The following is a 24,625-nucleotide window of genomic DNA, read 5'->3' on the forward strand; positions in this document are numbered from 1 at the left end:
ACGTCCATAGCTCTCAATCCTTTTTTGGTACGAGTGGGGTGACTCCATCTTACCTCAAAACTTTTAAAGATTCTCCGCAAGTTACTCCCAGATTCCATGATTAATGCACATTGAGATGCAATGTAAACCATGTAATGTATAATGTATATACACTAATGCAATGATGAAAAGATGCATATGTAAATGCAAAGATTCAAAAATGGGAATGCAAAATGATGAAAAGATGCACATGCAAATGCAAATATGCAAAAATGTGAGTGCAAAATACGAGATGCAAATGCAACAAGGAATTGATCCCAAAAATAAATGTTCCTTGAACAATTCTTGAAAAACCGACAATATCTCGGTACACTGGGGAAGTGAAAATCTGGTCATTCTATAAGTTGTCCAGCTCCTACGAGCATTTGGGTACTGCATCGTCTTCAAAGCTTCTACTTCATCTCTTATTTTCAGAAATCTTTCGAGCTAATTTGTGATCTTCAACTGTTACCTTCAGCAGTGAATCTTCTTGAGTCCAACTTGTTACCTCAGTAGGCATACGTCTGGATTGTCTCCTTAGTAGGTAGACTCTCCCTTGACGTTACTCGATCTACGTAGAACATCTTCAAAAATCTACCTAAACCAATGAAAGGCATTATTGTTCATGAACCTTCTAAAAGATCAGTTATTTAAGGGATCAATATCTTTGAAGGATATGTCATGTTTATGCAAAAATGCAACAAAACACAAGACCAAACAAAAGGAAATCAATGTTAGTAGAAACAAGACAAAAAAAATTAAGTTAGTTGAAATGATTAGTCAAAGAAATGTAATTTTAGAAAAAATAATTAAATACAACTCAAAGTTGAGAATGAAAAAAAGCACACAAAGGCAATTAAGAGTCCTAACAGTATGCGTTCTAGTTCTCCTAGGTTATCCACATGGCTCTAGCGGGGTAGGTTTACAAAATTCTCTAGGTGTGGTCGGTTCTAGTAAAGGTTCCTAATCCATCTTTACAACTTGCTAAGGTTGACTCCGATTCTGGTCCATTATAGACTTGTGAATCGGGTTCAGCTCAGGGGATCACACCGCTAAAAGCGTGCCACGAAACTAATATCCAGACAGGAAACTGAGGATGTTTTCCAGAGGTACTTTGTCAGACCCACACAAGGAAGCCTAATGCTCCTCATAAGTTATAACGTTTCCCCCTACTTAGGTAAATCGGGATTGAGCTCAGGTTTAGAGCTATGATATGCAACAATCCTAAATAAATTCACAGAAATATAAGCATTGACCAGAGAGAAAATCTCTTTTTTATTTTGAAAAATAATAATGAACAGTATATTAAACTAAGATCAAACTCATAATTTTTAGAATTTTAAATACATGGTAACCAACTCGTGGCTCGACTCTCAAGTTGTTTTAAAAACAAAACGTCCCAAGTGGAGTCGCCAAGCTGTCGACACCATTTTTCGCCCGGGCGGGGAAAGACTAATACCAACTTGGGGGGTTTTTCTTTGAAAAGGATTTTGAAATATGAGGAGTCGCCACCAATCATTTAAGGAGCAATTGGGACACCATAAAAATCGGTTGATTTTAATAAAGTATTTTATTTTTAAATACGAAGTTTTAAGGTCTGCAAAAAATCTAGAAATCAAGTTTGGGAGTAACCGGACATTGCCTTAATTTCATAAATCATGATGCGGTTTTGAAAAGGATATCGACCTATTTCGAGAATCACCAGTAGTCACCCCCTGAGCATACTTGCGGGAGATATACCATTAATTCCCTAATATGTAAACATTGCCTTAGGTTTAAAAATAAAATGCAATCAAACAAATTTTTATTCTTTCTAATTAAGCTAAGGGTGCATTAAGGCTTTTTCTAGCTTAAAGTGTCAATTTATGAAAATTAAAGGACCTAGAGGCATAAACCTAAAAATGTAGGCTCTAATATTAACCCTATTTGATTTTTAAATCAATTATTGCCTCGAATAACCGAGATGGTCCCTTGAGCATTCAGGCGAGGGACAACTCGAATTATTCCCTAAATTAAAAGGACTGGATTGAAATCTAACTAAATTCGAGGCTATAATACTAACCTAAATTAATTTTAAGATTTGAATAATTAAATTGGAACCTCGAGAAAAAGAGAGGATCAAATTAAGAGTTCTCCTAATTTAAGGCCTAAATCTAAAATAAAAGTTATCTAGATGGGGACAAATAAAATAAAAGTATAAAATAAACTAAAAAATGAAGGGTAAAAATAAAATACAATTAAAGGACTAAATTGTATAAACATTAAATTACCTAACTAAAAAAAGAAAATAAATTAGACATACAATAGAATTAAACAAAATTTAAATTTAATGGCTAAATCTAAACAAAATAAAAAATAGATCAAGGACTAAAATGCAAAAACACTCGAAACTTATAGGGACCTAAAGGTAATTATTCATTTTATTTAAACCTAAAATAAACTGTTAAACTAAAAATGGAAAAATACAGAATCAGTCCACACAAATTAAAATAAAATTAAAAAGGTTACTACGCATGACAAAAGTGCAAAAACAATGTTAACTTACAAGGACCAAACATAAACTTTACCAAAATATATATAACATGCAGCGAGAAAGGGAAAATTACAACTTTAAACCCTACAGGACCATAATGCAAAAGCATGCTAAATTACGAGGGACTAAAATGTGAATAACCCAAAAAATAAAGCATGCATATAAAAAGTAAAAATAGCAGTTTTGGTCCCTACAAGTGACCAAACTATAAAAAGGCGCTAAAATAATAGGGTTTCAAATGTGATTTTACCCTTAACTTATTCTATATAAATAACAACTTGTTATTTTTCCCCAAAAATAAAAGAAAAACAAATAGCAGTTTTGGTCCCTACAAGTGACCAAACTATAAAAAGGCGCTAAAATAATAGGGTTTCAAATGTGATTTTACCCTTAACTTATTCTATAAATAACAACCTTGTTATTTTTCCCCAAAAAATAAAAAGAAAACTTAAAAGCTCTCTCTCTTTCTTCAACCGAAAGTAGGCCAACCGCCTCGAATCCTCTGTGATCGTCGTTCGGCCACTGCACACGAATGTCGTTAAACCTAAAATACACCAAAATTTTCACCAAACCTATATCTACCCTTCTAGGACCTAGTTTAGGGCAAACACCGCCGAAAAAAACCCCTAAACTACCCAAAATCGGTCAAACTCTTCGGCTCCTCCGGACTCCGATGAGATCCCTTGACTCAGGTAACACATATATCTAGTATTTCTTTTATTTTTCTTTTTGTATATTTACTGCAAAATGATTGGTTGATTGTTGTGTTATTTCAAAAATTAAAAATATTTTATTTGCTTTGTTTTTTTCGTTATTAGAAACTAGGACTTTTTTGTTTATTTCGAAATCTAAAAAAGATTTTTCTTTTTTCTTGCTAAGAACCAAAACTGAAAGAAATGATAAAAAAAATATTCGAACTAAAAAGGAAAAAAACCTTGAAAGCTTCGGTTTATTGCTTGAAAAAAACAGTGTTACAAATTTTTTTTATCGAGATCCTTTTTACAGAATTTGCTCGGGGTTTTATACCCATTTACAGAGAAATCAAATGATTATTTTTTTTGTTTGCTTTCTTGTTGTCTCTGCAGGTAGCGTGGAGGGGAGCTTGGCGTGATGGAGTGCTCTTTGGGTATAGGGGCAGAGAAGAGTGGCCTCTAGTTGGGGGGAAGGAAGGTGGCCTTTGGTTGGGGTGTTTGGGTGGCTACCTTAGGGATTAGGGTTAGACTTAGGTCGGGTCTAGTTGGGTCTCCAGGTCGGGTCTGGTTCTGGTTGGGTCTTAGGTCTGGAGGTCCGGTATGTTCTTTTTTTTATTTTGTAGTGGGTTCGGGTTTTAATTGGGTTTGGTTTGTTTTGGGCTTGAGGCCTAGTTGTAAAAAAAATGTTGATCACATAGACCAAATTGAACTCATTTAAACATGTTGAGGTCAAAATCACATTTCTCAATACTTCAGACCTCTAAAGAATACAATTTCACTTTTTTCTATTGAGTAAAACAACGAAGGGATCAATCATTTCTTTCGAGGGATCAATCATTTTCCCCGAGGGATCGATCCTTTGGGAAAATGTATCAATCCTATGCACAACAGAAAGTTTGGGTTCAATTCTTTTGGTCGAGGGTTCAATCCTTTTTCCTGAGGGATCAATCCTTTGTTGGATAGAAACTTTGGGATCGATCCTTTTTCTGGGAATGACTTACTTAAGCACCAAAAACACCTAACAATTTTCCCTAAGGGTGGAAAACATGCTTAACGTCTTATTTAGTGTCTTAGAGGTCAAAATGTACTAACTTTCATGCTTGCAACACACAAATACGAATCTTGCCATGGAAATTACTCTAGCATGCTTCATGAACTAAACTATGCCATTTATGCATATTTAATGAACTACATGTGGTATGGACGAGTTAGAATTGTGTTACCTTGAGTCCAAGCTACTGAAAAACGTCTAGAATCACCCAAGAGTAAGCTTTTTCTTGCCTATAGCCTTGGAGGTCTCTTTTTGCTCTTGAACTAATCAAAACAAGTTTAATGAGTTGTTAGCTCATTGTTTTACCTTAGGGAGAAGCCAAGAACGTTTTCTTACCAATCAAAACCCACAAAATGAACCAAAACTTAGAATCTCATAAACCCCTACTAAGCCCGTTTTTGTGATACTTTGCCAAAGCTTACCAAAGTGGGTTTGAAAGAAAGCTTGAAGGATGAGGATGGTGAATATCACCTTAGAATTCACAATGGAGGCTTGAATTTCTTAAAGATCCTAACTTTGTTTGGTTCTTGAAGATAAAGGAAAGCAAGAGTAGAGAGAAAGAACACAAGCAATGGTGAAGAAAAAGAGATAGCAAAAATCAGACGTGAGATCATTCCCAATTAATGAGATTCAGCCTTTGTTTCAAAAATTGGGTTAATTACTTCCCTAGTCCTCCTTCATTTGATGCATGATTAAAATCATCCCTTTTCAAGCTTGTTGGGCTCATCCCAAACCCAAATCAAATCTAATTGGGTCCAAAACTTCATATACTGAAGGAAAATTATTCTAAAGCCCATTCGCATAACCCGAAACTCCTAACATGTATTTCGGGGCATTACACATTCGAGACAACATTTTTGGTCGATTGAAAATAAAAAGGAAACTAGCTTTTGGTTTGACTCGTGGATAAGTGACTCTATGCCTTTAGCTAATTGTATTCCTATTAATCAAATTATTATGCCTAATGCTATTGTAAGTGATTTTGCTACAGGTAGGGGTGATTTGAACTGGAGTCCCACCTCCTGATGATGGTGCAGGAGATGATTTACCAACGTTGTGGTGGGACCATTCCGGGGTCTGCTCTGTGCGCTCTTCTTTCAACTTTCTTAACAGAGATGCTTGGGACACGACTGATAATAAATGGAATCTCGCTTGTCAATTTTGTGGTCCCCAAAGAGTTCGAATCTTTATTTGGCTCATTCTCCGACAATGCCTCATGAATAACGTTGAGCGAAAGAGGAGAGGTTTCACGGATTGTGGAGCTACTGCCGAAGTCATCATTCAAATTCTCCAGGACTGCCATGTAGCTCATTTAACATGGAGGCTCCTTATTCCCCATCGGCATGCCTTGGTTTTCTTTTCTCTTCCTTTGTTGGATTGGTTGAACTTAAATTTATCCAATTTTGCAGGACTAAACATTATGGATTATGAATTATGATTGGAGCTAGCTTTTCGGGATTACCATTTGGCACCTATGGAAAAGTAGGAATCAGTTCATATTCAACGGTCAGGTGGAGTCCGATATGGTAATCTATTGAACATTTAAGGTTGTTATGCTAACAACAAGATGCAAGTGACAGAATGCTTTGTTTCTCATTTTTTAACTCTTCCTTTACAGCCTTTATATAGGTTCAAGCTTTCAAGCATGTAAGCAGTTACATATTGCTGACATTGGTTACAACTACTAACAGTTACTTAACAGCCTAACACCCTAACTGCCTCAACTACACGAGCAACAACCTGCAACACCGATCAGCTGCACTTCAGTTTCATGAGCAGTGACTTCATGAAGTACATGCAGACACATTCCAGCATTCTCCCTACTTTCTCTCCTCTCCTGCTTCTTCAACACATCTTCACACACAACTTTTCTCGAAATTCTTCAAAGGCATGTCGAGCAAGTGGCTTGGTCAGGCCATCAGCAATCTGATGAGCAACAGACACGTAGTTAACTTGCATTTGTTTTGCTGCAACCTTCTCTCGCACGAAGTGAATGTCAAGGTCAACATGCTTGGTTCGTGTATGATAAACAGGGTTTACGCTCATAGCCACAACGCTCGTGTTGTCACACCATATAATTGGTTGTTCCTTTTGGCACACACCAAGTTCTGCAAGCAGTGCACCAACCCAAACCACGTCTGCTATAGTGTCAGCAACGCTTTTATATTCTGCCTCCATTGTGGAGCGTGAGACAGACTTTTGTTTCTTTGAGCTCCAAACTACCAATTTGTTGCCAAAAAAGACACTATGCCCAGACACCGATCTCCTGTCATCGAGATTGCCACCCCAATATGCATTGGCAAAGGCATCAACTTTCACTCCAGCTCCACCAGCGGTGAAAACCAGGCCAAAGTTCATCATGCCTACCAAGTAACGCAAAATCCATTTTATTTCGACCATATGCGACTGTCGTGGTGCATACATATATTGAGACACTTTATTAACACAAAATACGATGTACGGTCTTGTGTGGCATACATAAAGCAGTCCTCCAACGATGTTGCGATAGTTGTATGCATCAGTAATGAGTTCCCCCTCATCACCGCGCAACTTGGTAGCCGCAACCATGGGAGTTGGTGTAGGTGTAGCTTTTAACATGTCTACTTTTTTCAGAAGTTCAATGATAAACTTCTTTTGTGACAAGGCTAAACATTCACCTGTTCTTCTCGATGCCAAGAAAGTATGAAAGTTGTCTGAGATCCTTAAGTGAGAAGCAACAATATAGAGCCAATAACTCGTCCTACTCGCGAGGGAGGTCTCGTGCCAGAGGCAGAACTCGACCCAAAGTGCAGTGCCAATTGTGTGGCAAAAATGGACACCTTGTCAGTCAGTGCTGACATATGTTTGATGAAACATTTACTGGTATCACACTTGATGATCATATATCTGGGTCTGAAAACTCTAAAGCATTTTATGCTGCTAACTGAGTCAGTGGTAGTGATTGTGGTTGCTGCAGTCATGGTAATGCATATCATGATGGCAACAGAAGTGAAGGGAAAAACTAGGCACATTCTAGTTCTTCTAGTTAAGAATAGCCTAACACCCTAACTGCCTCAACTACACGAGCAACAACCTGCAACACTGATCAGCTGCACTTTAGCTTCATGAGCAGTGACTTCATGCATCACATGCAGACACGTTCCAACATAATAGTGCTTTCGGCAAAAGACTGGGCTCATGTGTTAAAGTAAAATCGCACTCATCATCAGAGACCGACGTGTTATAGAAGGAATGCTAACTAGTGGAGAATGCCAGGAAATGGCTGGTTCAAGCTTAACTTTGATGGTGCCATGGACCCTTCCTCGATGCAAGCAGCTTGTGGTGGAGTGATTCGGAATAGTAATGGTGATTGGGTTTCCGATTTCTACAGGAACATTGGTCGGTGTTCATCCACTCAAGCCTAACTTTGGGGAGTTCTCGATGGTCTTGATCTCGCTTGGTCTCTCGGAATCATTAATTTGAAAACCGGACTGGACCGACCGGTTCAACTGGGAACCGCTGCCTGGTCCGATCCATTATATCCCGGTTGAATCGATGCTAGTGAACCGCTTTGAATTGTTCGAACCGGATTTGAACCATTCGAACCGGACCAGATCATGAACCGGTTCAACTTAATTTTTTTATTTTTTATTTAATTTTTTAAATAATTATGAGGCGTCCGGTTCTTACGACCGGTCTGACCGGTTCGACCGGTTGAACCAGTGAACCGGTAACACAATCGGTTCGCTGACCGGTCCTGTTCTGAAAACCATGCTAGGAATCACTCAACTTTGCGTGGAGGTGGACAGTAGTGAAGTTGCCAGATGCCTTGCCTCGCCTCCAACCCTTCATGAGTCGGCAATCATTAGGAGAATTAGAGATTATTTGAAGCGCCAGAAGACGGTAAATGTTAGCTCCATACCATGAACGGTGAATTCTATGGCAGATAGCCTCGCCAAAATCGGTAGAAGACAGAAACTAGGACGCACTCTGCTTCTTCACCAGCCTCCTGCTAAAGCCCATCGTCACGGAGATGAGAAGAAGAGCTACCTACTAATTCTAGTGGTTCATTTGTAACCCAAAAAAAATTATTATTAGTATTATATATTAATTTGGTTTAGATAAATAAAAATGGACTATTTTATAATGAGGACTAAGATTGAAGCACTAGAGACATTATTTGTCTTTTTTGTGAATATGAACCAAAATCCTATTTTTAAAATAGTTTTTAATCAATAATTCCAAGAATTGGATCTTGATTTATCAAGTTAGATTTTGATATTAAATATGATGGTTGAATATTATTATAGGAATTCCCGAGTTGATTAATTATAAAGTGAGGTTAGATTTTGATATTGGGTTTTCAAAGCCTCGTTTATGAACTTCAACGTCAACGAACGAAAAAGGCAAGGATGGAGCACATATCTTGACATGGTTTATCGGACGAAAAGTGATATTTTCCAGACGAGGGGGAGACAATTTTTAAAGCTTAGGTTTTTTTTTAAAAGCGAGAAAATGGAGGTATTTTAGGGTTCGTTTGATTAATGAAATCTAACATTACCTATGGGAATAAGATTTTCTGAATGTAACATTACCTAACATATTACTGAGAATGTTACATTATTGTGTTTGGTTGGTTTGACAAGAATGTATGATTACAATTTGGTTGAAAGAATAAAAAAGTATTTGAATGTATATTTTATCAAATTTACCTTGTGATATATTTATTTTTAAACGAGTTGAATTTGAATATTCAAATAAAATATTTATATAATAATTCATACAAAATATATTATTTTATTATTTTTAATTTTTATATTTTTTATAAAATTTAAAAGATAAATGAGTTTAATAAAATGGTTTAATTGTATTTTAACCCCTGAACTTCATATAAAATTCTAGTTGTGGACTTCTTTGCAAATCTAAAATAGTTTAAGGATAAATTTACAATTTACTCTTCATAGAAAACATTTTTTATTTCAACAATCAGGAGAAGGATAATTTTGAAATAATTTTTTTGTTTTAAGGGCATTTTAGTCCAAACTCATGGGAAATGATAAATACATAAGAAATTAGAGGGAATGACATTCCCGGTAAAACACCCACAAAATGGCACTGTTGAGAATGACTTATTACTCCTTGTTGGGAATGAGTTATTACTCCTTATTGGGAATCTTTGTAGTTCAAACATAGATATTACATTCCGGAAAATACTTCTCCCCGATAATCATTTTTTCTGTCATCCAAACAGCCCCTTAGGGTATAATGTTAAAATTTACCCATAATATTTGGTGAAATAATCATTTTGTTTGATTCTTATTTTTTAAAAGTGCTTTGGTCTTTAATATTTTATAATGTGATAAAATGTAATTTGATTAGATGAAAATCATTAGTTGATTAATAGTTAATGTTTGTAGTTGACATAATAAATCATGTGTCCAGTGATGACGTTACATGTGTCATCACTTTACGAACTATGGCATGTGTCATGTTATCATTTATGTACATGTGTCATGTCATTACTTAAGGCGCATAGGACTTATCATGTGAATGAAAAATAATAGATGATTACTCAACTAACGATTTTCATCAAAATCATTTTGCCCTAAAATGAAATTTTGGGTTAAAGTATTCCCAAAAAAATAACAGGGACTAAAGCAACTATTTAAATAAATATTAAGAATATATTTGTAATTAAACTTCCTTTAATATAAGAAGAAAATGAATTCTTAAAAATTCAAGTGCCAAATTCGAAATTAACTCTTGTTATCGATATGTAATATCATCAATTCAACGTGAGTTGCTCAATAACCCAAACATAATATACCGAAAATTTATGTGACCAAAACATAACATTTTAAAAATAGATGACCAAAAATGAAAATGTCCTTGGGTATAGTTTACCCAATAATAAAATCCATGTAATTAATAAAGCGTTTTTCCCTTTTTTTTATTAATTAATAAAGCGTGTTTACCTATGCAGTTTGCCTTTAAAACAAAATATATAAATGATCCCATTCAGAACGCTACCGCGTCTTTGAAAGTTTGACGCGGAAATGCCGCCCATTGAAAACACTCCCCTAGTCCATATATATATATATATATATGTATTGACATGACCTAATTTATTTAATATATCTTTTACTATTTTAAAAAAATTAAATTATTAAATGATTTAAAGATAAAAAAGTTAATTTTATAAATAAAAAAATTGAATTCAGATAGTTGTGTCAATAGACTATATATGTATTACTTATAGATTAATTTTTTAATAAATATTATTTTATAATCATTTTAAATTATTAAAAATAGTTTTACTCATTTTTAATTAAAAAGTTATTTACTGTTGTAAAACTTAAAATAAGAAAGATTTTTTTTTCGTTTTTTTCTAATCAAAATATATACCTGTGGCTTGTAGATGATTGCATCGTATCAGTTAACTATATCTTTCGTTATATCTTAGACATTGTTGTTATTGGTAGTACAAAAGTAGACAGAAAATTGACCTTTCGAGCTTTTTCTTTTATTTTATATATAATTTTTTTCTCAAATTTCAAGCGCTCAACTCAAATATTATCTTAATTGATGCTCAATTTTATATTTCAATCACATACATTTATAAACATAAATGTATAAAATATCCAAATACATAGTGAATTTATAGTTATCAATGGGGTAGGGTCAAGTGAAATTGTAACAACGCACAGGTAATAAAAGAATATATGTTATTTGTTGCGATTTTGAGTATAAAAAATATCACGGGTATAAACTTTTTAATATCGAATAATTGAAAATTCAATTATTATTTTTTGAATATATATTATCTTATATTTATTCTAGATCAGTAAAAAATCAATTTATTTTATAAAATGTAAGAGATATTTTTGTCTTTATATTCAACTTAAACTATTCATATTGTTTCTCATTCTTAATTAATCAACGTTGCTTTTAAATTTTTGAATAGCGATCAATATTATATTTTTTACAGTGATAAATACTGGCTTTAAATTTTGAAAATATAAATTATAAAATTATAAATAATAATAAAAATTTAACAGTCATAAATTTTAAAAAAAATTAAGGTTATTATATTTGCATATTAAAATTCTGAAGATTATTATATTTTCAACTGACGAAAAATATCCTATTATAATATTAATGTAATAGTTTTTTTAATAGTTTAAGGTAATTATAAAATAGTATTTATTTAAGATTTTTTAATCAATTATAGCACATTCATGCTTAACAGATGTAGTAGCTCAAACTCATGACTTTTAGGGTGCGTTTGGTTCACGGAATGTAAGATTACCAGTGGGAATAAAAGATTACCAGGTAATAGGATTACTGGGAATGTTGTATTTTGTGTTTGGTTAAAGGAATAAAAGATTTTTGGAATGTATATTTGACCAAATTGTCTTTATTATATATTTGTATAATATTACAAATTGTAAAATATTTATATATTTTCTTTAAAAAATTAAATTAATAATATTTATATAATTTTTTTTATAAAATTAAAAATATAAAAAAGGTTTAATGAAAGGGTAAAAAAATTTTAACCCCTGAACTTCATATAAAATTTTAATTATAGATTTTTTTTTGTAAATTTAAAATAATTTAAGGATAAATTTGTAATTTAACCTTCGTAGAATTTTTATTATTCAATGACAGAAGAAGGATATTTTTGAGAAAAAATAAAAATTTAAAGGCATTTTAGTCCAAAATGATGGTAATGTTACAATACCTAAGGGAAGGGAGGTAATGACATTCCCGGTAATATACCCCAAAAAATCTACTATTGGTAATAAAATATTACCGGGAATGAGATTTCCGGCCAACCAAATATGGGAATGTGGGATTCCCATCCCATGGGAATCCCACAATCCTTGAACCAAACACCCCCTTATAAAAAATAAATTATCTTTTACTAATAAGGTCACTTACTTAATACTGACATGATATTTTTTTATTAATTTAAGGGTGATTATAGATTATTATATGTTTAAAAGATTCTTAACCCATTTGAAGATAAATATTTAAACCTCTAATATACGATGTGCTCAGCCCAAACTTAATTCGTGCAATAGTATCATGATAGTTAAATGTATTGATGTAGTAATCTATATATAAATAAAGATGTACATAAAAAGTTCATTAATTTTTAAAAGAAATTAATTGATTTTCGTAAGAAATTGACAAATTAATTGATTATTTTAAAGAGATGGGGAGGATGAACGCAGCCCTAATCATAAAATCACTATTAAGATTAAGAATATATTTAAAGTTTAAGAGAGTTATATATGTTCAAAGATTTTTAATCATAGTAATTAGGTTTGTTCAAGTGGTAAATAGTTTGATATTGTTTAAGCACTCTCGAGTTTAAGTCTTTGTGTATACAGAAAATTCTCGTCGGGAGAACTACCCACCAAAATTAGGTATGCGATCTGGGTCGCTCTAAAATTAGTTAAGGCGAAACCTTGAGAACTTGAAGGACAAAAAAAATCCTTAACTATGACAATAAATGTGTATATTTTTTAATGTATCTAAAACTCGAGATTTAAAAGATAACAATACTTTTTTTAATTATTAAAATCATTGTATTCGTATTCGCGTCGCAAATATTAACTAATAATTGATTAGCTTAACGAAGAATGGAACATATGAGCTCTAAGTCTGATGAAAATAAATAAAGCAAGCCAGCAAAAGTTGACCCACAAATCTCTCAGTCGGCTGCGATGAATAAGTGATAAGACTTTCACATTTCAAGTCCAATTTGGTCTCTTTCACATTCGTTTTGACTCACCCAATTTCCCTTTCTTTCAAACCCCCACCTCAATATCTTCTGTTCTTTCTTTAAATGTCAGGGATCAAATTCAGAAATTGGTACTTTTCTAATTTCAATTCTAAACTTTTTCACTCGTGAAACTTGAAAACATTCTAAATTTGGTATTTGAATTTCGTTTTTTTATTTCTTTTATAGAACATTTTAATATTAAATACTTGTATATTATTATCTAGTATAAATTTAATCACTATTATTATTATTATCTAAAAATATGATTTATACCATTTTATAATGATTAATGTAATAAAAATAATAATAGATTGAATTCCAATATAATACTTTAAGATTATACCATATCATCGTTTAAAAATGCATATTTTAAAAATTTCAAATAGTGATCCAACGGGAAAAAAACCTAGACACTTATCGAAGCAATTAAAATTTCAAGTTCATATGTCAAATAAGAAAGATTAATCAATCGAGTGGTGACGATGTTAAAGGGAACATTATTTTCCCTTGAGATTCTAGATTCAAGTAATTGTGATTGCAGATTGTATGTGTGTTGTCAGTAACTATTATAGTGCATATTTTATAACAATTTGATCATTTAATGACTATTTTATAAGTTTTAAAATTTTAATAACTAAAATGATCATTTGAACGTAGTTTAGTGATCTATAATATATTTTACCCTTAAAATAAATCATTTTGATTCATTCAAGTTCAAAGTTGAAACTACGTATTTCTGTCTAATAAAAGAGTAGCTCACCACCACCAAACTACCACAACCGGGCAAGCGAGAAAAAAAAAAATAGAGCAAAAACAAGTTTTCCATAATATGGAAACCGAAGCTTCATGGTAAGTAACTCAACCCACTTTTTTTTATTTCTCTGAATTTTCCACTACAATTTCCAAATTTGACTTGAAATTTCTTTATTCTGAAATCCAAACTGTGGAAATTAATTGGCGATCAAAGCGGCCAAAACAATTTCGAAATGAGCGAGCCGCTGGCAGCATTTATTGCGTCGACGCCATTGTTGGAGGAGGCATGGAGGGTGTGCAGTATAGCGAACACCAGCTTCCCGGGGTCTTACCTGGTCCAACAGATTGGAAGCGTGGCTTATGTCGCTTTTTCCGGAACACAAATGAGTGCTGGATCGGATCAGAACTGCAGAAATCTGGTGGCTTTGGATGCCGAAGACGGTGGCCTCTTTGCTCCGCTTTATCGACATAGCGAAGCGGAGGAGCCCATCAAGGTGCATCATGGCATGTTAAAGCTTTTCTTCTCGATGATTCCGAGTCTTCAAATCCAGGTTAGCTTTCCTTTTCTTTTATTTTTTACCTTTTGCTGCAGTTATTGATTATGAATTTTCGTTTCTGTTTCCTTTGTTTATGCCTGAGGATTTAATTCATCTAATTGTTTCTTTCTTTTATTTAAAATTCCAATTAAAACCAAATCGATTCAAGCGTTGATCTGTAATTATTTATATATGTATACCATAGGCATAAACCCAGACCTCAGTTATCAGAAACTTCACCGTTTTGGATTCATGAAATATATAGAAGAAATCAACAAACAAAACCAAATCGATTTTTCATTAAATTAATATCTAACTAAGCAAAAACCCGGTTGCAACATTGATATGAGATGTGCTTTAGATTTTGGGGATTAATTAGATATTGTTCGGGAATCTGGTCAACAAAATTGTGAGACTCATGGTAATTGAATTAGAGTATATAGGAACAACCAAGCGTATACACTATGAAATTGGGTTGGCTTGTGGTGTTAAAATTACTTAAACCCCAAGCCTTGGTTAGTTAGCTAACCTAGCTGAAATGAAGATAAAATGATGATCCTAAGTTGCCAGGGATCAGTGTTTGGTTCAGATGATAATAGTACAATTCTGGGTAGTGGGAAAAGTAGGTACCATCAAGCACTGAAAGTGGGAAACTTCATAATTGAGCACTGGATAAAACAATCAATGGAGTTGAACAGAACATAGCAGTGGGAAAATAGTTTTTTGCATCTTTGAGGATTGAAGTTAATGGAAGGTTATATAATAATAGTACTATAATGATGGGGAGGACTGAGAAAAGCTTCATTACTTAAATGTAACAATGTCCAAGGCCCAAACTAAGTCAAATAGCATAGTATTTATTTTTATATTAGAACTCTAAATTGTGAATGAGAAAGAGATATTTATATCAATTTCCAAAAGGCAGCTTGGTCACATAACTTGTTGTTTCCTCTTCTCCCTCACCAGCCTATTTATTTATTTGATGCAATTAAAAATATAAGAGAAAAACTCTAGTAGAAAAAGTAAATCTTTTCACTATGTGAAACAACAATATAAACAATCAAGTGACGAGACATACATCATCTTTAGGCCCCTCAATACTTTGGCTTTTATTTTCTTTCCCCGATTAACGCGTCAATAACGGGATTCTCCTTTAAATCTCAATAGTTTTTTGGGTAAATTACATTTTTAGCACACAAACTATCATTTTTATCTGTTTTAGTACATAAACTTTTAATTTTTTAAAATCATACCTAAAGTTTAGTGTTTACTTCATTTTAGTACTTTCGTTCAAAATTTAACGTTAAATTTTGAAAAAAAATTAAAAGTTTAGGTACTAAAACGAAACTGATAGTTTAGGTACTGAATGCGTTATGTTTTTAATGGTAGGTGCTAAAATGAAATGAAAACTATGTATTATGTATTATTTTGAAAAAATTGAAAGTTTATGTATTAAAACAGACTAAAATTGATAATTTAAGTACTAAATATTTAATTTACCTTTTTTTGGTACTTAAAGATCGACTACTTAAGTCTAGATTCATACAACGTCGTGGAATAAGTCATCAGTATAATCCACAGAGTCGGTGGTCCCGAGTGATGTCGGTAATTTCTTAGGAACATAACAGATGCCATTCCCGATGATGTCGGGGGTTCATTCGATTTGTTTCGTTTTGGGGGTTTTGTCAAGGAAGGTTGGGTAATTGGGGTCAGCTCTACCTAACCTGCTTTCTGTCAAAGAAATACGTTCTTGAAAAAGAGGGGAGAAGAAAAAAATGAAGAAATTATAAAGTCGTACAAAACAAGGATGGGTTTGATGAAAACTGTCTATATTTGTGGATGGTAATGGAAAGTGTTAGATTTGAGGGACTGATAAAGAAGGAAGAAGTGAGGCATTTTTCTCAAAACTCCCTTAATTAAATTTCTTAAATTCTCAAAGCCCCTACAGTTCGTAAAATCCATAATCTCTAAATTCCCAAGTTTCCAAATCCTTTGTATATCATTCGCTTGTCACCTCTAAGTCAACCCCCACCTCCGTCATGGGACCCCACTAAATGAATTGAACTGATGCACCGCACCAATTGAACCTCTGACTGAGGGGGTTTAGATATGATTCGAGGATTTGGGGCTTTCTGAGAAATTATGAATTTAATCCTTTTAGAAAACAATGATTTTAAGAAATTTATGTTAAGAAAGAATGGGTAATTAAATTTCATTGCACATGTCAAATAATCATTAGGTGACTGATTTTCTTAAAGGATGTTGGTGGTTTGATTTTAAGAGTTAATGAGATAAAAACGTTAGTCACTTGTTTTGACAAAAAGAAAATTTAAGTATCTAAATGAAAAAAAATGTAATTAAAATATTTGTTTTTCAGTTAAGCCTTAAATTTACAACTAAAAGGTAAAATGATGGTTTGATATTCAAACATATATTATAAACAAAAAGTTTGATTCGACTCACAAATTACTTGACTCGTTCAATAATTTGAATTGTTTGAACTCGATTGGACAATAATCGAACCAAATTCAAGCTTGTGGATACCAGTGTCTCGTATATACTGTAGTTGGCCATCTCTGGGACATAACCTCATACATAAGAATTACCTTTTCAAATCTTTGAATATGCTTTCATACCACTTATCAATATTTGGTTCCCATCAAGTCTAATCCTGTCACCTGTCTTTGTTCTTTTATGAAGTTCAAAATTATTTCTTTACTTAAAACATTGTAAATTTGTTCTTTTATGAAGTTCAAAATTATTTCTTTACTTAAAACATTGTAAATTTAGTCCTCTACGTTGTTTTATTTAGAATTTTCATCCACGATGTTATATTTAACTGTTACAAAATGCCAGCATGGCATTTTCTAGTAGCTATTTGTTTATTATTGAAAGATGTCCCAGTTAAGAGAATTAATTAATTAGATATGGTGTTGCAGATAGCAGCGTTAATGGGGAAAGTGAAGTCAATTGTGATAACAGGCCACTGCATAGGAGGAACAACTGCCTCTCTTTCGGCTCTATGGCTCCTCTGTCATCTGCTCTCCATGTCCATATCTCCTCCGATGTCGGTCCTATGCATCACATTCGGCTCTCCACTGCTAGGAAACGAAGCGTTTCATCGATCGATTCTCCGCCAACGATGGGGCGGAAACTTTTGCCATGTTGTTTCCAAGCATGATCTCATGCCAAGACTGCTTTTTGCAGAGATTGTAAACCACATTCCTCGTATACAATCCCTGCTGCAGTTCTGGCACTGCTGCATGGCTTCTCCACACCTTTTTGTTGAGGGCCTTTCTTCTCAGCTATCCAGTGATGTAAAGGATACACTTTTTCGCTGTGTTTCAAAGGACTTGGAATTGATAGCACAAGCTGAAGACCCATCGGAGAGCTTGTTTTGGCCGTTCGGGAGCTACATTTTCTGCTGCCAAGAGGGCTCCATTTGTGTAGAGAATGTTGCATCGGTTATTAAGATGATGTATTTGATGCTGGCGACTGGCTCACCTAGCCATAGCGTCGAGGATCATCTCAGGTATGGAGATTACGTCGCTAAAGTTTCTAAACAGCTTTTAAAGGCTAGAAACTTCAATGAAGAAGGGATGATACCTGATTCTAGCTATGAAGCCGGAATAGTTTTGGCCTTGCAGTCCTCGGACCTAACTGCCAAGGAACCAGTTGCAGTAAAGGCCAAGGAATGCCTACAAATGGCTCATCACAGTGATAAGCCAAACCTGACTGCTGCCTATCTAGCGGTAAAATTGTCAAAGATAGTACCATTTCGAGCTGAAATCGAGTGGTACAAAGCCTGTTGTGACGAGGCTGATGATCAAATGGGCTATTATGATTCCTTCAAGCTTAGGGGGGCCTCAAGAAGAGAGGCTAGAGTCAACATGAACCGCCATAGGCTTGCTCAGTTTTGGGATAGCGTAATCCACATGCTGGATAACAACAAACTCCCTCATGATTTCGATAGGAGGGCAAAGTGGGTATACGCTTCTCAATCCTACAAGCTTCTTGTTGAACCATTGGACATCGCGGATTATTACCGAAACGGTAAGCACATCGAACAAGGGCACTACATCGAGCATGGACGACAAAGGAGGTATGAGATTTTCGACAAGTGGTGGAGAGAGAGAAGCGATATAGAGGAAGAAAACAAGAGGAGCAAATTAGCGAGCTTGACACAAGATTCATGCTTTTGGGCTAAGGTCGAAAAAGCCAGGGAGTGGCTAGACAATGTGAGAAGTGAGAGGGATGTAATGAAGCGGCACCAGTTGTGGCAGAAGATGGACATGTTTGAAGCGTATGCAAGGAATTTGATAGAGAATAAGGAGGTGTCGAAGGATGTATTGGCGAAAAATTCGAGCTTTAGTCGATGGATGGAAGAATGGAAAGAAATGAAATCACAGGGGCTGCAAATCCCTCAACTGTTCCCAGATTTTGTGGATGGGGAGGTAGTTCCTTAGGTCTACTTTCTTATTTTCTTAGAACAAGAAGGATTAATTTGTAAAATATATGCATGTAGAATGTGTTTGATGTTGTAGCTTTGGTTCTGGTTCATGATTTTAGTTGCGTGAACCTGCAAGAAATGATTTCAGTATAATTCAATCTGAGATGTTGAATTATCAATTCAAACCCAACATTATTTCAAACCAAAAGAGCTCTTAAGGAGCCCCTGAAATGTTTGAGCCTGCCATTAATCTGGACACCCGCCTTGTATACTCCGATGAAATAATTAAATTATTTATTTACCACAAAATTCATTTGGAGAAGAAATTAATTATATATCGTAATTGAATTATTTATCTTTCATAAAATTTATTTGGAGAAAGAATAATTTGCTCTTGTTTTAATATATTCACTTATAAAAACAAGAATTGTGTTGCATATTAATTCCAAATAAATTCAATACTTAAACAATTGTTTTTGTCTATTTGTAGTAGTCTTAGATCATAAGTAATATAAATATTAATAGAGTGGTTGAGAGACTGAACAAATAATTGAGAGATGTGGAAAAGTGATTAAGAGATTTGGATGTATATAATCGTTTTATCTTTTTGTTATACCTATATCACACACTAAAACATCTGGGGTTTTTTTTCATCACTATGAACATGTTTACGATCTGAAAGCATTACATTAACATTGAAGGACGAAATCTATTTTTATAATAATTAGGACAAAAAGAAAGTAATTCTACCACGATACTGTAATTTTATTTTGTTTAATAATCATATTTGTTTTGCAACAATAATAATTTTGTCAAACACAGACCATAATTAATATGCCACAATTATTCCTAGGTTTAATTTGTTAACTACATTCATGCACGTAGAATGAGTACTTTAGCGGCGTTTTTAAACAATTGCCGTAATAGGGTTCACCTATAGTGGCGTTTTTTAATAAACGCCGCAAAAAATTATAACTTTAGCGGCGTTTTGGTAACAAACGCCGTAAATGAATCGTACTTTAGTGACGTTTTTACAAAAAAACGCCGCAATAAAATTATATATAGTGGCGTTTTTCAATAAACGCCACAAACGTTTTTAACATTAGTGACGTTTTTAATTAAAAACACCGCAATTAGTTACACATCAGTGGCGTTTAAACGCCGCAAAGTCAATTTTAAATCTCCTCTAGCCCTAGCCATTTTTCATCTTTTTTTTTGTCAACTTTCCGCCGTTTACAACTTACCCACAAAACTACAACAGGCATCTCCTTCACTGTGCCCAGCCTTCTTCGCCTCCAACGTCATCGCTTCCAACACAATTCCTGGTGTGTTCTTCTCCCTTCACATTTGGCATCTCCCTCTGGTAATATCCTATATTATCTTTCTAAGTTTCCCATTCTTTCTCTCTCTTTCTCTTGGCTTTGGAGCACCACTAATTTCAAGCTCAGCCCTTGTTCTTGGACTCTACACAGTGCATATGGGTAAGCTTCATTCTCCGTTAATTCTTCGTTCTATTGTTAATGGTGGAAGGAATCAAGATATGGGTAAGCTTTATTTAAAAATTTGCCCTAAATTTGGAATAGTACTTAGAACTGACAGTTTGCCTATTCTTTGTTTGGGCTTTAAATTACCTACTTTGAATGAAGTGAGCAAAGATATTGGAAACCCTGCATGGAAACGACTGATCCTGCATGTAGTTGTGGCATCTTTAACCTCCTCCTTATATGCTTACCATCTTGGGTATGTTCCTTCTATGTTTATTTTTTGGTTATTTGTGGAAATTCTTGTGATAATGCATTTTTTATATTTCTTGTGTTCCTAGTGCAGAGTAGTAAATGAAACGCTTGAAAGTATTTATAATGACCTTCATTTTAATGGGAATACCATGGCTGAAGGTACTGTTGCAATGAATTTAGATATCAGTGTTCCTGTCTTATTTGAGAAACTGCTCTGATAATATGTTGTCTTTTGTTGAAATCAAGGTCTGGTTGTTTGTCTTTTGTTGAGATCAAGGTCTGGTTGTTAGCATATGTTTAGGTGGTGCCTTTGCTGGATCAACGTTCAGTGGTTTCATTGCGGATAGGATTGGGTTTCGCAGGGCATTCCAGCTATGTGCATTACCTATGATAATTGGCTCTTGAATGAGGTAACTACAATGTATTTGATATACCTTAATTTCTGGCATGTCTGTTTTGAATTTATCTCCATTATGCTTAAAGGCTTTCAAATGATAATGCCTTTCAAGGTTAGGTTTTTCAGATCCTTCTTATTAGATTATCACAAGGAAAAATTTCAGTTTAATTGATAAATTTACCTTGTTAATTTCCATCACCTGTTTTTCGAGTTCTTGAGCCATTTTTTGGGAGGTAATGAGTCCCAGCTAGCTTTACTTCTCATAATCCAATTAACTTAGATAATTCCCAGAATGTTCTTGCAGTGCAACAACAAAAGACATTTGGGGAATGCTTCTAGGGAGGTTATTAGTTGGAGCTGGAATGGGTCTTGGCCCTCCTCTTGCATCTCTTTGTGTGACAGAGGTATCTAAAAGATGGTTAATAAACTAATTTTCTGTTATGTCACAAGCTCTTCTTCTCTTCTTTCCTCTTTTTCTAAAATTGCAATCGGATCCATGCACAGGTTTCTCCAGCTTATGTAAGAGGCACATACGGAAGCTTCCTTCAGATTGCAACAGCCCTTGGATTGATGGGTGTTCTATTGATTGGATCCCCTTCTAAGGAAACTGAGGGTTGGTAAGAAATGCTTTGAGTTAGTAGTAGCTTTGAAAATTATAATCATATAAAGGTTATTTTTATCTTTTGTTTATGGTTGTTTGGAGTAATTTTTTACAACCACACTGCCAACCGACACCACAAGATGATTAGCTTAGTGTCACATTGTCTTTTTCAAAAAGAGTTCATATTTTAGCAACTTTGGTTGTTCTTTGTTGAATCAGATTGATGACATATTTCTTTACTTGATGTGAACAGGTGGCAAATATATTTCTGGGTATATGCTGTTCCTCCTGCTTTACTTGCCCTTTCTATTGAGTTTTCTCCAGGGAGTCCCCATTGGCTTTTCAAGGTCATTTTCTCTCCTTTCATATTCAGTAATGAATAACTTTACATTTCCTCGTTACTTCTTCAACATCAGTCTAGTGTCATCTTGTCCTAATAAAAATTTAAATCCATGTAAAGAGATGCAAATGTTATTAAAGTTGTGAAAAAGAAAAAGAAACTGCAAATTATATTCACATTTTGTATTGTTATATTCTTTGAAACTGTCATTTTAATAAAAAAAAATGATTTACTCTGTCATTTTAATTTTAGGCATTGGACATAGTCTATATTATCTAGTTCACCTTTATCTTTCCAACTTTCTTAAGCATTCTAGATCTCACTTAATTGATTTGTTATTACATATGATTATAGATTGAGTATTTGGCCCAACAACTACTACACGCCATGTTTATGATGTTGGTGCTCAGCATATTGTCAGTGGTTCCATGGAAGGCATCAATGGTATGTTGTGAAGACCTATTCTTAGATAAAATTGGCACTTACATCATTCGATAAAATGCAGTAAACTTGTTTACTTGTTGAAGTTTTTACATTTCTTGACAATGAAAAAGGAATTCATTACTTTTTAATTGTCAATGGCAAAAAGAAAGTTAAGAAACTAGTTGATAAGGATTGAGATTATTGTTAAGGATACTTTGAGATTAAAGAGTTCGGCTATTTTCATCCAACATGGGCTGATGGATTTATGAATGTGTGAATGTATTTATCCATGAGACGTTGAATCGGACAAGGTTGTTACTGAACATCATAATCACTTTGTAGGAAGGCCATTTTAATCTAGGAAAACTCAACTTAGATTTCTGGAACGATTTGTTACTGAGGTATCCTATGCTTCCTTGGTAACTATTGTTTCAAGCAAGAAGCTACCTTGCCTTCTCTGAATAGTACTCGGTTTTGCATCATAAATTGTGGGTTGATATCGAAAGTTACGACATTTAATTTGTATTTTCTCAAAACTTGTTCTTTTACCTTACAATGTTAAATTTTGTTCACATGCACCATATTTGCTTATGGCGTGACAAGCAGTGGGAAGACTCATACGAAGGAGCAATGAAGACTAAATTCTAGTGAATAATATTTTTTTAATTGAAAGTGAAAGTACCTAGACTAATTCTAGAGAACAATGTCAAACTACATTACATTTAATTTTAATGTTTATAAATTTTAATTTATTTTGTTGTTTAAATTTATGGTTGATGTTAATTAGATAAAGTTACATGATATTAAATTTAGGTGATGTAGATAAGAAATGAATATGCAAAATATAAATTAATCTTAGAACAAGAACGTTAATTAGCGGCGTTTGTTCCAAAAACGCCGCTATAGATCCTACCTTTTGCGACATTTTCTCCAAAAACACTGCTATAGATCTAACCTTTTGCGGCGTTTTCTCCAAAAACGCCGCTATAGATCTCGACCTATTGCGACATTTGTTCCAAAAACGCCGCTATAGATCCAACCTTTTGCTACGTTTGTACCAAAAACGCCGCTATAGATCCAACCTTTTACGACGTTTGTTCCAAAAACGCCGCTATAGATCTCAACCTATTGCGGTGTTTGTGAAAAAAACACCGCCATAGATCTGACCTTTTGCGGCATTTTCTCCAAAAACGCCGCTATAGATCTCGACCTATTGCAGCATTTTTTTTCACAAACGCCGCTAACTTTAGCGGCGCTGATATGACTGGCACTTCTTACGATGTTTTTTCTATATCTGTGAGTGCTTTTAGTGGCGCTTATAAAAGCAGCTATAGGACCAAAAAACACCGTTAAAGAACAATTTTTTTTCTGTAGTGAATTCTTTGGTGTGTTAAAGTTTCATGATTTTGGTTCCATGAACGTACAAGAATTTCATTCATGATAATATGGTGGATCAAAACATGACAATATACGAGGGAAAAAAATATTTGGATCTATTTATTGATCATCTCACATGTACTACAACATTCTTGATATATAAGCAACACGATCCTTTGTCCCTCAAATTGATGTGCATAAATAATTAAAAAAATGTTTTTTTGTATATATATTTAAAGATTGTGAAGATAAAGTTTAGCTACTTTACCTTCCCTAATTAGTTTATCGCAGAGCAGGGATACTGAGAGAGCCAGTGTTGAGTACTCTTGGGAAAATCTTTAGTATGGAAAGGTTTAAAAGAGGTAAACATGAGACATTACAAAATGCAAAGATCAAAAGCATGTTGGATATATGAACTGCAAAACTACACCGTTAGCATTGACTGGAAGTATAAACAGTAATTAAAAGGAACAAATTCGTAAACCGTGTCGTGGTAAAAACCACTGCCTTAGAAACGAATTCGCCCCGATGTGTGTAATCGCTGCAGTAGGCGGGCCGTCCCCCGAGGTTAACACGGTCGCTCCGAATTCCGTACACCCGAAACCGGAGTGGACTGCTGGTGGTATTGCTCTTCTGATTGGAAAACACTAAGAGAGAACTCACAGAGAGAATTGTAGAAAACACTTTTGTAAGTGAATTGTGAATGTTTGAGAGTGAGTTGAGAAGCTGAATATAGCCCTCTATTTATAGGCTAGAAATAGGGTTAAAATCGTCCATAAAATTTCAGGATTAAATCTCTTCTTTTGTAACAGCTGAAACGTCTAGATGAACCTGACTCAAAAATAGTCCAGGTTCATTGCATCATTGTTAAGCTATTATAACTCCCGAAATTATATCATGTAACCCATGGAATTAAATCAAATAACTCCTGATATTAACAGCTTG

At 34.1% G+C, this 24,625-nt stretch overlaps 2 protein-coding genes and 1 pseudogene across 3 annotated transcripts in view; 2 read left to right on the forward strand and 1 right to left on the reverse strand.

Annotated features, from left to right (window-relative positions):
- The first annotated feature begins 6,925 nt into the window (after positions 1-6,925).
- On the forward strand, positions 6,926-18,996 carry LOC120176294 (lipase-like PAD4). 2 transcript variants are annotated; one of them, XM_039182742.1, is made up of 4 exons: positions 6,926-6,930; positions 13,886-13,916; positions 14,035-14,371; positions 17,296-18,996. In XM_039182742.1, exons 2-4 carry the CDS (start codon positions 13,897-13,899, stop codon positions 18,820-18,822), a joined length of 1,884 nt encoding a protein of 627 aa, XP_039038673.1. In that variant the 5' UTR covers positions 6,926-6,930; positions 13,886-13,896; the 3' UTR covers positions 18,823-18,996. The 2 variants fall into 2 exon arrangements, with proteins under 2 accessions (XP_039038673.1, XP_039038672.1); XM_039182741.1 differs by lacking the exon at positions 6,926-6,930 and having other exon boundaries at positions 13,831-13,916.
- Positions 18,997-20,283: 1,287 nt separating this feature from the next.
- Positions 20,284-21,923, forward strand: LOC120176215 (annotated as a pseudogene).
- Positions 21,924-23,908: 1,985 nt separating this feature from the next.
- LOC120176216 (NAD-dependent protein deacylase SRT2-like) overlaps positions 23,909-24,625 on the reverse strand; it is a 53,774-nt gene continuing 53,057 nt past the window's right edge. Inside the window, exon 7 of the mRNA XM_039182679.1 lies at positions 23,909-24,016. Within this exon, the coding sequence (XP_039038610.1) occupies positions 23,963-24,016 (54 nt within the window). The 3' untranslated portion in view covers positions 23,909-23,962. The remainder of the gene's footprint in view (positions 24,017-24,625) is intronic.

Source organism: Hibiscus syriacus, unplaced genomic scaffold (genome assembly GCF_006381635.1).
Source record: "Hibiscus syriacus cultivar Baekdansim isolate YM2019G1 unplaced genomic scaffold, ASM638163v2 tig00112231_pilon, whole genome shotgun sequence".
Lineage (NCBI taxonomy): Eukaryota > Viridiplantae > Streptophyta > Magnoliopsida > Malvales > Malvaceae > Hibiscus > Hibiscus syriacus.